Source organism: Gymnodraco acuticeps, unplaced genomic scaffold, assembly GCF_902827175.1.
Source record: "Gymnodraco acuticeps unplaced genomic scaffold, fGymAcu1.1, whole genome shotgun sequence".
Lineage (NCBI taxonomy): Eukaryota > Metazoa > Chordata > Actinopteri > Perciformes > Bathydraconidae > Gymnodraco > Gymnodraco acuticeps.
Window position 1 is genome coordinate 6,899 of NW_022992034.1, and position 12,306 is coordinate 19,204.

The window sequence follows — 12,306 nt, forward strand, 5'->3', positions numbered from 1 at the left end:
AATTTGCGACATGTAAATCGTCAACAATGGTGTATTCGCTGTTAGCTTACGACCTCCACGATTGAGCTATCAAAAATATTATTCTCCATTAAGTATCATATTGGATAGGGGCTGAACGTGTCCTGGATTGGAATTTTTCCGATCATTCCCCTAGGAGGAATCCGCACGAATGTGCTTAAAATGCATAAAAAACGCACATATTTCAAAATGGCCGACTTTTTGGGGGGCGGGGCTAATGGAATGTATGTACAAATATGTCCGCAATTCCATGAGGAATATCTGTGCCAACATTCGTGAAGTTCTGAGAAACTATATGCGACTACCACACAATAGGGGGCGCTGGTGAGCAGTTTTTTTGAAAATGTACGTATATTTTTTACATTATGGAAAAGGTCGTGGGCTGTGACTCGTGTACCAATTTTTGCGTAACGAAAACCATTTTAGCTCATCGTCATAAAAAAAAAAGTACAGGCCACGCCCACATTTGTCATTCGTTGTGACACTTTAAATATAAGTCCATACTCATCCCCAGAGTATGTCTACAAAAAAAGAAAAATATTTCGTCCATCAGTTCATGAGTTAGACATTTGTCATGTTTTTGGCGCCCCCTATAGTCCAAAATGGAAATTACTTTTTGTGCTTCTTCCCCAATACAGACTGAACCTTACCACCAAAATGTGTGTTTTTTTGGTACATTGTTGATGAGTTATGAGCATTTCTATCTAAGCCCCGCCTTTTTGCGAAGACATTTAGAGTAATGACGACCACATTTATCAACTGAACATGCTCATTTCCTACGATAATGTGTCTGACCCTCCGGCGATACTGTATACTGAGTTTGGTGTTGAAAAACCAAAATTTGAAATTTAAGTGAATATTTAACTGTTTTTCAAATTATGCTAATTTAAAAAAAAATAAAGTAGGCGGAGCTTACGGGTACTTGGACCTTATATGTAGAGCAGGTCCACCCGAGTAAGTGTGAAAAATTTCAGGTCATTTGGAGTTACGGTGCAACTTTGTACATCTTTCCAAAAACGGAAATGGCCATAGGTGGCGCTAGAGAGCATGTTGGACAATTTGAACACATTGACTCCAGAATATCAAATTTTTCACCGATTCTGGAATCTGTGCAAAATTATACAACTTTCTCAGCATCCTAAAGGCCTGAAAATAAGCATTGAAATATGGAATAATAATAATACCACGAATAACAATAGGTATCCTTGCACTTCGTGCTAGGACGCCGTTGGGTCCTAGCACTCTCGTGCTCGGGCCCTAATAATAATAATAATAATAATAATACCACGAATAACAATAGGGATCCTCGCACTTCGTGCTAGGACGCCGTTGGGTCCTAGCACTTTCGTGCTCGGGCCCTAATAATACCACGAATAACAATAGGTATCCTTGCACTTCGTGCTAGGACGCCGTTGGGTCCTAGCACTCTCGTGCTCGGGCCCTAATAATACCACGAATAACAATAGGTATCCTTGCACTTCGTGCTAGGACGCCGTTGGGTCCTAGCACTCTCGTGCTCGGGCCCTAATTATACTATAAATCATAGAAGCTAAAGGAAGTTACAGCTGATGTTTACCTTTCAAAAAAGCTCAATATTAAAACAATTCACAGTATTTTTGAAGTGGATCTGAAATGTTTCTCACTTATAGAGCTACAAATCCAAATTCATGGCCTAAAATGTGTACATTTCTACTTACAAAACAAAGTGTGAGGTCAAAGTGACTTCATTATCACTTCTTACAGTATATACAGTCTATGGTCAGTATCTTATATTTAAAGAACAAAAGTGAGGAAATCATTGATATTCGTCCAAAATGTATCTTGAACATCAACTGTTACAGTATATTTGTATTAGTACAAGGATGTCTTTAGAGGACTCACATCCGACGAAGCTTCTTGTAGGAGGTGAAGGCGCCCGGAGGAACCGACTTGATGCCATTTTGCTCCAAACGACTAGAAACAGAGAGACAGACATTTATTCGATGCCTTCCTGTCAAGTATTACGGCATGATTATTATTAAGTGGAACTAAAAATGCGAAATATAAATGAAATGTGGTGTATAAAAGTTTAAGGGGGGAGGTGGAATTTCTAGAAATCCAAAGATTACTGGTGAACAGATTAAACAGAAATAAGGTGAAATATTAAGAACAAAAATTAGGATGTACTCTGGGTTAAAAGTCAAGGGTTATTATTATTATAAAATCTTGTACATCATCTAAAAAAAATGAATGAATGAGTGAATCTCAGTGTAAAACAGCTCAGTCTTTACTCTTGATTATATATGACAGTTAAGTGTTAGAGGACTGAAAGCTCACTCTGACAATCGCTATCATTTGCCTCAGCTTAAAGGTCCCGTGTCATGGCCATTTCTACTGATCATAATTCCATTGTTGAGGTCTACTAAAATAGATTTACATTGTTCAATTTTCCAAACTCACATTGGTTTCTCATACAGCATCTCTGTATAGTATGTGGATTCACTCTCTGTCCTAAACGGCTTGTTGACACAGCAAAACCCAGCCCGAACACACACACACTCCGCAGCCTGGCTGGGAGTTTGTGTGTGTGCCCAGGCTGAGTTCCGGGGTGTCTCGCTGTCCCCACACCAGTGAGCCAGCTCACACTGTCCCGCTCCTCGCAACGTCCAGCCGATTGTATGTGTGTGAGGAAGTCCGTGGATTGGTCCAAACGTAACGGCTCCACGGACGTAACCTCACTATACCCGAAATACGTCACTATACCCAAGAAGTAAACAATGGAAAAAGAGAAATGTCCAACGAGGCGTTCTGGGGCAGCACAGACAGGTCTTCTCTGTGTTAGAGTTTTACTCGCTACAGGGTGTACTTTGAGGGTTTTGACTCTGCAAACCGTTTACATGCAGAAAAACCTTCATAACACAAGGGGACGGGTAATAACCAGAAAAGCATAACATGGGACCTTTAAATGTAAACTCTTATATTTTGTCTTCTGGGATACTCACATCTCGGTCATGGCCTCAGGAAGGTGAGCGGGGATGGCGGTGAGGCCCCTCCCTCGACAGTCCACGATGTTGTTGCTGCAGGAACACATCGGAGGACACGAGCCCGACGCCAGGCTGCACGGCTGCACGAACGCACTGCCGCCATTTCCTACAAAACAAAACAATCACATTTACAACTTTAACGCCATCGTACACACTAAGACCTGAGTGTGTTGCGTCTAGGTGGGAACACATCTATTATGAGATCAATCGCAGGTCTTTCTTGTAAGACGTCTTGATACAGAAACGTCAGAAAGTTTTAAAAGCCGATTCTCGATCTACATCCAACATAATGCACTACTTTTTGTGCAGACTGAGCAAAGGAATCTCATTAGAAAAGTCAAATTAAATAGCTTGCAGTCTTCTTAAGTTAATACTTTAACTAAACAAGCAGAGAAATCTTATTCAAAAGAAACAAAGTGTGACTCGAAATCCAACATTTGAAGCATCCAGACGCATCTAAAAATAATGTTATAATCACCCTATACCCCTCTGAATCAGTATACAATGAAGTGGACTACATATTGTGTCTCTCTATTTCTGTACCTGAGCAGGCGAAGTCGCTCTTTCTCAACTCGGCCAGGTTCAGGCCCCTCAGTGTGGGGGGGGGCGCTGCACTGAGTGTAAAGTCCTAAAGACGCCCGCTGCCTCAGCCAAGGAGACAACCAGGCCAGGTGACAGTCACAGCGGAGAGAGTTAGAGTGCAGACGACTGGAGGAGGAGAGGAAGGAAAGGAGAGGGAAGGAAAGGAGAGGAAGAAAGGGAGAGGAAGGAAAGGAGAAGACGGAAAGGCGAGGTAGGAAAGTAGAGGAAGAAAGGGAGAGGAAGGAAAGGAGAGGAAGGAAAGGAGAGGTAGGAAAGGAGAGGAAGGAAAGGATAGGTAGGAAAGGAGAGGAAGGAAGGGAGAGGAAGGAAAGGAGAGGAAAGGAGAGGAAGGAAAGGAGAGGTAGGAAAGGAGAGGAAGGAAAGGAGAGGTAGGAAAGGAGAGGAAGAAAGGGAGAGGAAGGAAAAGAGAGGAAGGAAAGGAGAGGAAGAAATGGAGAGGAAAGAAGGGAGAGGAAGGGAGAGGAAGGAAGGAAAGGAGAGGTAGGAAAGGAGAGGTAGGAACGGAGAGGAAGGAAAGGAGACAATAGACAATAGAGAGGAAAGAGGGAGAAAGTAGTGAAGAAGTGTAGCAGAGAGGAAATAAACAAACATTTAAGAAGACAGGAGAAATAAGTGAATAAAATTAGGTGAACAAATAAGTAAAAGGAGAGAAGTGAAGACAAATAAGAAACAAGTATTGTTAAGTATCTGTCACTGTTCAAATATCATTGTGTTTCTGTTTTTAGAATGTGGCATTGTGGGTAACGTAGTGCATTGAGGTGAAGGACTCACAAGGTGCGGAGCTTCGGCATGTGGTTGAAACTGGAGACTGGAATAGTGCTGATGTTGTTGTTGTTCAGCGTCCTGCGAGGGAGGGAGACCGAAAGAGGAAACAATTTCAAATGGAAAAGGAGGAAGAGGATAAGAAGAATGAAGAGAGAGGTCAGGAAAAGGAATGAGTGAGGGAGAAGAGTGAGAAAGAGATGAGAAGGGTGAGAGAGAAAGAGTGAGACACGATAAGAGGAGAGGAGAGTGAGGGACAATTCTAGAAAATGTGTAAAATAAGCATTAATTTATTGTAAAAACAAACAATTGAGAGTCTAGCAGTATGGTATAATTCATTGCAGTGCCTTATATAACACACACACACACACACACACACACACACACACACACACACACACACACACACACACATGGATATTGACCATGTCTGTCCCCAGAGAAATGCAAATCAATCTGAAGTAGTCGAGGTTTAAGGTTTGCAGGATACTCACAGTACTTCCAGAGACCTCAGAGCTCTGAACGCTCCCTCCTCGATGCAGCTGATGTGGTTTTTATCCAGCTGACTGGTGACGAAAAGAACACAAAACCAGAACAACAATAAAACCAGGACAACAATGACAATAATCACTCAAGGGAGCAAGTAAACTGGGAGGTAGAAAAAAAAAAAAAAAAGGTGTGTGTGTGTGTGTGTGTGTGTGTGTGTGTGTGTGTGTGTGTGTGTGTGTGTGTGTGTGTGTGTGTGTGTGTGTGTGTGTTTCCGAGGCACACCAGGCGTTATAGAGTCCATCAGCACAGCGGGAGGAGAAGAAATCACTCCTGGTGGAGGAAGTGCTAATGGCTCTGCTTTGTGTGTGTGTGTGTGTGTGTGTGTGTGTGTGTGTGTGTGTGTGTGTGTGTGTGTGTGTGTGTGTGTGTGTGTGTGTGTGTGTGTGTACTTTAACTCACAGGTTTTTGAGGCCCGTGGCTCCTCTGAAGGCTCTCCTCGGGATGGACTGGATGGCATTTTCACTCAAATCCCTGAAAAACAAGAAGAGAGAGAAACATGCTGTTTAAAGATAACAGATTTTACTCATTGGTTTACAGATTGTAATGTTTGTACATTCAACAGTTTAAAAACACAGCAAACCTTGCACATCCTATGGTTGCTTACAATTTGTCATACCAGTGTGAGCTGTTAAAGTATTGAATTATTATATTGCTAATGCAACACTGACAAAAAAATCCTCCATCTGCTAAACCCAGATTACTAACAAGGAAGCATGCATTTAAACCAAACTTCAGACATTTTAAAAGGTATATACATTTATAGCATCATAGTTTTAGATCTTAATATACAGTAGTGTTTCCTGCCTCTGTGCTTGTAAGCACTGGATAACTCTCCAGCCTTTACTCCATCAATCCAGTCCTTTAAAGGCCGATCCGCTCCATTACCAGCTAGTTTCCTACCAATCTAAAGATCACTTCCTCTTTATCTTAATGTCATTTTTCACTTCGGCCCTGAGGGATCTGTGGGGGGAGATTCAGCAAAATAAGATTGCTCAGAGACGTGCGAGGGTCACATGTGCTACAGAAGCTTCACAATGACAATAGAGTGGTGCAGGAACGAGTCCTAAAACCTGGAAATGAGTCAGCATTTAACCTGTTAAGCCCTGAGCCTGTTTTTCAGGTCTCAGGCTCGAAAATGACATTCCCAGAACAAATGACCATATCTTCCCTTCTAAAAGGGTTACATTAACAATCTTTTTTCTCAAAGTAATGATAAACCTATGAGTTGGATGTAGAAAAGTCCGAATCATTATAGATGTTTTTTATTTTAAATAAAATTCAGATTGAACATAGTAAAAAACTGTAAATGATAGTGTCCGTCCAAAGATTATTTTTTACTTACAGTGAAAACTAACCTTGGATGATGGGTTAGTAGACTAAAAGCTTTAGGAATCCAAAGTACAACATACAATAAGTACCCTGTATCAAGATTGATGCAAAACAAGTGACATTTGACCTTTTTAGAGAGGTTTAACACAAAAAACTCCACCTCTGAGGTGATTTGGGTGGAAATGGGCGTTTTTTACCGTTTATCTGGAAATCGATTTTGGTGATTGACATCTCTTTTTGACCGTTAGAGCCAATAGAATCGAAGGGGAATTTCCCCACTCACACACACGGTAAAAAGAAAGTGGGGGCTTTGCGCATGCAGTTTTGCATCAGAGCGAACCTATCTCTCGCTCTGACATCTGGAAACGGAAAAGCAGGTTTATTGCTGATGGATTATCAGAAATCATTTCAAAGGGACACAGACACATTGGATTAACCTATGGATTAACTTCAGCAGCGTTTTTATCGTTTTAATGCCATTGAAGACCACTTTTGACCAGACTACGACCAAGGTGAGCCAAGTTGCCGTTTTTAGCTACCTAGCGCCACATGTTTTGATGTCTGTTCTTGTTAATAGCTTCGCGAGTTCTTATCATGGAGTGATGATGTATTTACCGATCGATTCTGTATCATCTCACGATGCGAATCGATGGGTTCTACGAGCAGCTACGATAAGTAATAAGGGTGTTATGAGTGAGTTTCTGTGCAACACGCGTTAGCATTTTTCGCTCGTGGCTAATTCAGAGGCTCAGCGCTAGCTTTGTGGGTTTAAAAAAAAAAAAGATCAGTTAGCTGAGTTTCTTCCCGTTACATGGATATAAAACATTCATAGTTTATTGAATATTAAGATGCCCTCAGAGGCTCAGACGCTGTTTCTTGCAGATGACGCGTTTTTCCCCCGGTGTAGAAGAGGTTAAGCTCTTCCAGTGTCCCTCGTCTAATACTCAATGTGTTGTTGGTTAGATGCTTGAAATAAAGTTTGTGGTTAACAGACGCTGAAGAGATTTTAATGTTTTGTTCTACGACATAAAATACGTAACTTAGTGGTTGCTAACAAGTGTCTAAATGAGACGACTGAACAACATCACGCCCAACATTAGCCGTCATTAGCTTAGCAATAAAATCATAAAGTGCTGTAATTATGTGGAGATTATCCTGCTGAACAAAACGTGTAAGTATCATAAAGGTGTGATATGTCAAATGTTCAATAATTCAAAATCCAAGGAGAAATCCCACTGCTTTTTGTCGAAGGATTCTGTGTGACGCTAACTTACTCACAAAAAAGGAAAGGACAGACAAACAACAACAACAGCTGATAAAGGCACAACTACAAGGGTGTGTGTGTGTGTGTGTGTGTGTGTGTGTGTGTGTGTGTGTGTGTGTGTGTGTGTGTGTGTGTGTGTGTGTGTGTGTGTGTGTGTGTTAGATAGACTGCAGTGGAGGATGTTCATCATCCATCGCTGCCCTGGAGGACCTCAAGACACACTCCATTAACGTCAGGGTCAAACCAGAGAGCCTGACAGAGGAGGAAAACCCTGCTTACTGAGACGCACACTGCTCATATAATACAATGTCTGACATCCTCAGAACACACTCACACACAGTGTTACTCTGTATCTGAGACGAACTGTTTTCTCTGCAGAAGAGTAATTAATGATAAATGCTGTTGTTGCATTTACTAACACTGTACTACACTTTACTCCTCAACTAATTACTGTCACAAATATTTTAGATATTTTTGGAGCTCTACTGTACCAGACTGAAATGTCAAGTTTGATGTTGCTTTGATGTTTAATATGCTACATGATAACTTGCTAACGACCAGCATGTTAACAGCTAACAGTGGTAAGGTTGGATGTCAATGCATTTAGTGTATTGAAGCATTGTTCTTTCATTGAAGATTATTTGGTCTAAAACAAAGCCAGAAAAAGGAGAAATGGCTAACCTAGTTTCTTTAATTTCTCATTTTTTAAATTCTAAACGACAAGGCACCCCCACCACTCTGCACTTTTATACAGCAGAACCACAAGGGACTGTGTAGTCCCTCTTCAGTTCCTTTGGTAAGCACTGTTTCTCTGTGAGGGCATCAACACTTTGGAACACAATCCAGATAAGGAATAACACCTCCTATCATACATGTAACCGCAATCATAAGAACTGGCTTCTAAGCAATCAAAAATGTGAACACTTTTAACGGTATCAAGGTATAGATAGATAGATCTTTAATGTTGTCATTGTACATTGTACAACGAAATTACAATAAACTCAAGGTGCCAACACGCAACAACAAGACAATATAAAAACAACAAGACACTATAAAAACAATAAATGGGACTTAAAATAGACATGATAGGGAATATGTACATACATAAATAATAAATTGCACGATTCCCCTCGTATTGCACGGAAGGCTTATATAATTTAAATATTAGCAGCGTTCAGTGCACATATGGCCCTGGGGAAAAAACTGAACTTGAGTCTGTTTGTCCGGGAAGGCATGGTACGGAAGCGCCTGCCTGAGCGCAGCCGTACGAAGTGCTCGTTACCCGGGATGGTGTGGATCCTTGAGGAGCTTGACTGCCTTCTTAAGGCAACGAGAGCTGTACAGTACCTCCAGGGAGGGGAGGGGGCAACCGATGATCTTCTGGGCCGAGTTGATGACCCTTTGGAGCGCACCCCTCTCTGCGGCTGTGCAGCTGAGGAACCACACGCAGATGCAGTCGGTGAGGATGCTGTTTGTTTGTTCCTCTCTATTGTTGTACTGCTGTTCCTCTCTATTGTTGTACTGATGTTGTCTGCTGTACTCTATTTAATTGTGTTTTTATTTCTCTAGTCTTGTTGTGGTCATTTAACATCTTGCCAAGGACAACAGTTGAAAATTAGCCTGCTGGCTAATACTGGCTCATTTACAGCAATGTGGATTAATGTGCACTTTAAATAAATAAACTAAACTAATTCTGTTATGTTTATGATGTCGTGTCAGGGCAAACCCAAGAACTGTGTGGTTTAATATAATATCCAACAGTAAAGAGTAAATCTCCATATTGAGTGGGTGAAAATGGCATTTTCTGCCATTTTTGCTTGAAAAGTTACTTAAAAAAAGAATTATTCACCAACATAGTTTGCCAAAAGAGTATTGGTTGCAGCACTATTGATCATCACATCTTAAAGCAAATACTGTAGACATTCAAACGGGTCTGTCAGTTTCCAGTAGTTTCTGTTGAATGTTCAGTGGAACCAGAGGAAGTCAGCTGTAAAAAACACAGCTTAAAATAAAACGGGAGTAAAGTAAATGAAAGTAAACTCCACACTGTCTGAGGTATCGTTGTGGTTCTGAAGCTGAGCCGAGTCTAAGACATGAAACAAGCAGTGAGGAGGTGATGACGGATATACAGAGTGACGGAGGAGTGAGAAGTGGATGCAGAGACACACGGGACATGATGGAGGGGGTGCAGGACAAGGAGGGCGACACAGGGATCAAGAAAAACAGCAATCAAATGGTAAGAAAATAGTAATTATTTGATGAATACAATCTTCAAAAAAAGGCGTTTCGGACCGACTGACTCCAGAGCAGACTCCGAACACAGAGAAGGGATTTTGGATGTTGGAAATGGAGATTGATTTGTTTGAATATTATTTGTGTGAGCAGATAGACGATGATTCTGTAAATATATAATCTGTAACCTTCCACAGAAATAGAATCGAGATCCTTTATTCTTTTTTCGATTCACAAATAAAAACTGGATTTCAAAATGCCTGATTTAAAGTGGTAAATGTTAGAAAGACAATCACTTGTAAATCTATCGATGTATTGACATTTTCTCCGAATTTGTTGAATTGTTTGTGTATCTATTGTTTATTTTTAGGTGTTCAAACTAATTATCCCGAGACAAATGTACCTCTTTAGTTGGTGCTGAGGAAAAGGGTGAATGTGCTACTTGGTGTTAAAACTCACATGAATAGTGGAAAAACAACAAATAAGGACAAATCAAAATGATAGGGAAGTATAAAACCTAAGAGGCATTATAGGAGTCAGTGTAAGAGAAGAAATAAGCCATCAACCAGACTTTGAGAACATTGGGAGCAGAAGAGAGAGACTGTGATGGAGATGGAAAGGGAAAGGGAGGCTTGATAGAACGAGCCGGAGGAGAGAAGAGTCAGAGTCCACAATCAGTTGCTCTGCTTCACTTCAGAGAGAGCTGAAGGTCAGTGAACCAAACTAACCCTTCACTTAATGTCCGGCTGACCCTCGCTGCTCCAGACAGCGCACTTAATATCTACTGGATCTCAGCGGGAGAAAACTAATGTTGTCAGAAGGACTGTAGTTGTGTGTGTCGATTTGAAAGATACTGCTTAGAGGACAGTAGGAGGTTTCAGAGTTTTGAAGACAATTATTTCAAATCTGAAAATCAATGTAAAGGAACAATAAGAAAAGAGTAGGTTTCAAGTCTCAGAAGGTTAACACAAGCAGGTTTTTTATCCAACTATGGTGAACAGAGCAGATTTCTTTGACAGCAAGGCAGGGAAAACATTAGGGTGTATTTATCTTAACAAAATCTAAGAGTAGTTAACATGTTCACCAATACATGATAAGCCCTCTTCACAAAAGTAACTGGGCTACTGGGATGATAACTGAGTGTTGTACGGCTTCAAGTCACTTTATTTGTATCCCATGGTCTGGCCATTTCTTTTAATTCAAGAATAAATCATTTATTTACTGAAATGTCAGATAAAAGTTCATCCTAGTTCCTCAAATTCCAAGGTGATGTCTTAACGTGTCTTGTAATGTCAAGTTAAAAAACTAAAGATATTCATTTTAATATGATATAAAGGGAAACGCAGGAAATCTCCACATTTGAAAGGTTGAAAACAGCATTTGTCTGCCTTCAAATAATGATGGATTGATTATCGAAATATCTGGCAGTTATTTTTCTGTTAATAAACGAACCGATTTGTCACGTCATCAATGCAACTTGTGGTCATTTCAGTGTCAACTCTAAATGAAAGCATCACACACCATACAATGTGTTGCCTTCACTGTTAGAAGTATTGCCTTATTCCATCTTTTGTCTATTCTTGTGGTGGCGTTTTAATCCTTGTCTACAATGTAATAGCCACCTCTATCGGGGTTGTGGGTTTTGACGCGCCTCAGCGGAGATCGTAGTTGAATCAGATGAGCTTTATTCATTGATCCACACGGCATATACAGGAGGACACATTTCTTTGCTTCATAGTAACTACAAGTTTATCTCCAACAGAACAAAAAGAACACTGGCAAAAGACTTTTCCGTTTCCCCGTCTCATCAACCCCAGCTGTGTCCTATCAATCTACCATATATAGGCATACGCCATGCACGTGATACTGACGCACATAACAAATAATAAGTGAGCCTTAAATTAATACATTTGAAAACCATAGTATGACTCACAAAAATACCTTTAGACGGTGAGTTTAATCTAATTTATATCATCATCAAGCCTAACTATCAGACAATAATAACTCAATGAAAATGGCTCCAATAATTCTCTAAGAAGTGTTCTTTAATTACTGCAAATGATATTGCATACAGTCAAAGGCAGCGATTCTGTGAATGCACCAACGGGTAAATCAAACTATCCGCTAGAGAGAGAGAGAGAGAGAGAGAGAGAGAGAGAGAGAGAGAGAGAGAGAGAGAGAGAGAGAGAGAGAGCGAGAGAGAGATAGAAGATAGATTAGTAGAGAGAGAGAGAGAGAGAGAGAGCGAGAGAGAGAGAGAGAGAGAGAGAGAGAGAGAGAGTGTGTGTGTGTGTGTGTCAGATAGACTGCAGTGGAGGATGTTCATACAGTAGCAGAGAATGGGCCGAGCAGAGATGAACATGATAGCTGAACCTGTGTCTCTATCAGATATTAAAACGTCTCCGTGTCCAGCCAGTCTCATTTACGCTTCATACAGTGAGATAAATCCTGTCATGTTGAATCCCGTTCAAAATCACTGCCATCTGACCTAAATGGCTCCAACAAGCCATAGAGGTGCAAGTATAC

At 40.8% G+C, this 12,306-nt stretch overlaps 1 protein-coding gene across 1 annotated transcript; it reads right to left on the reverse strand.

Moving 5' to 3' along the window:
- Nucleotides 1-1,890: 1,890 nt before the first annotated feature.
- nyx (nyctalopin) lies at nucleotides 1,891-5,804 on the reverse strand. Its single transcript, XM_034201656.1, has 7 exons — nucleotides 5,800-5,804; nucleotides 5,355-5,426; nucleotides 4,901-4,972; nucleotides 4,416-4,487; nucleotides 3,585-3,749; nucleotides 3,000-3,147; nucleotides 1,891-1,971 (listed from the first exon to the last, which is right to left on the reverse strand). Exons 1-6 carry the CDS (start codon nucleotides 5,802-5,804, stop codon nucleotides 3,015-3,017), a joined length of 519 nt encoding a protein of 172 aa, XP_034057547.1. The 3' UTR covers nucleotides 1,891-1,971; nucleotides 3,000-3,014.
- Nucleotides 5,805-12,306: the final 6,502 nt, after the last annotated feature.

Coding starts and splice junctions, on each gene's coding strand:
- nyx (XM_034201656.1), bottom strand. Junction 4,973..5,354: donor GCCACGGGCCTCAAAAACCT/GTGAGTTAAAGT, acceptor TTTCGTCACCAG/TCAGCTGGATAAAAACCACA. Junction 4,488..4,900: donor CTGAGGTCTCTGGAAGTACT/GTGAGTATCCTG, acceptor CCTCCCTCGCAG/GACGCTGAACAACAACAACA.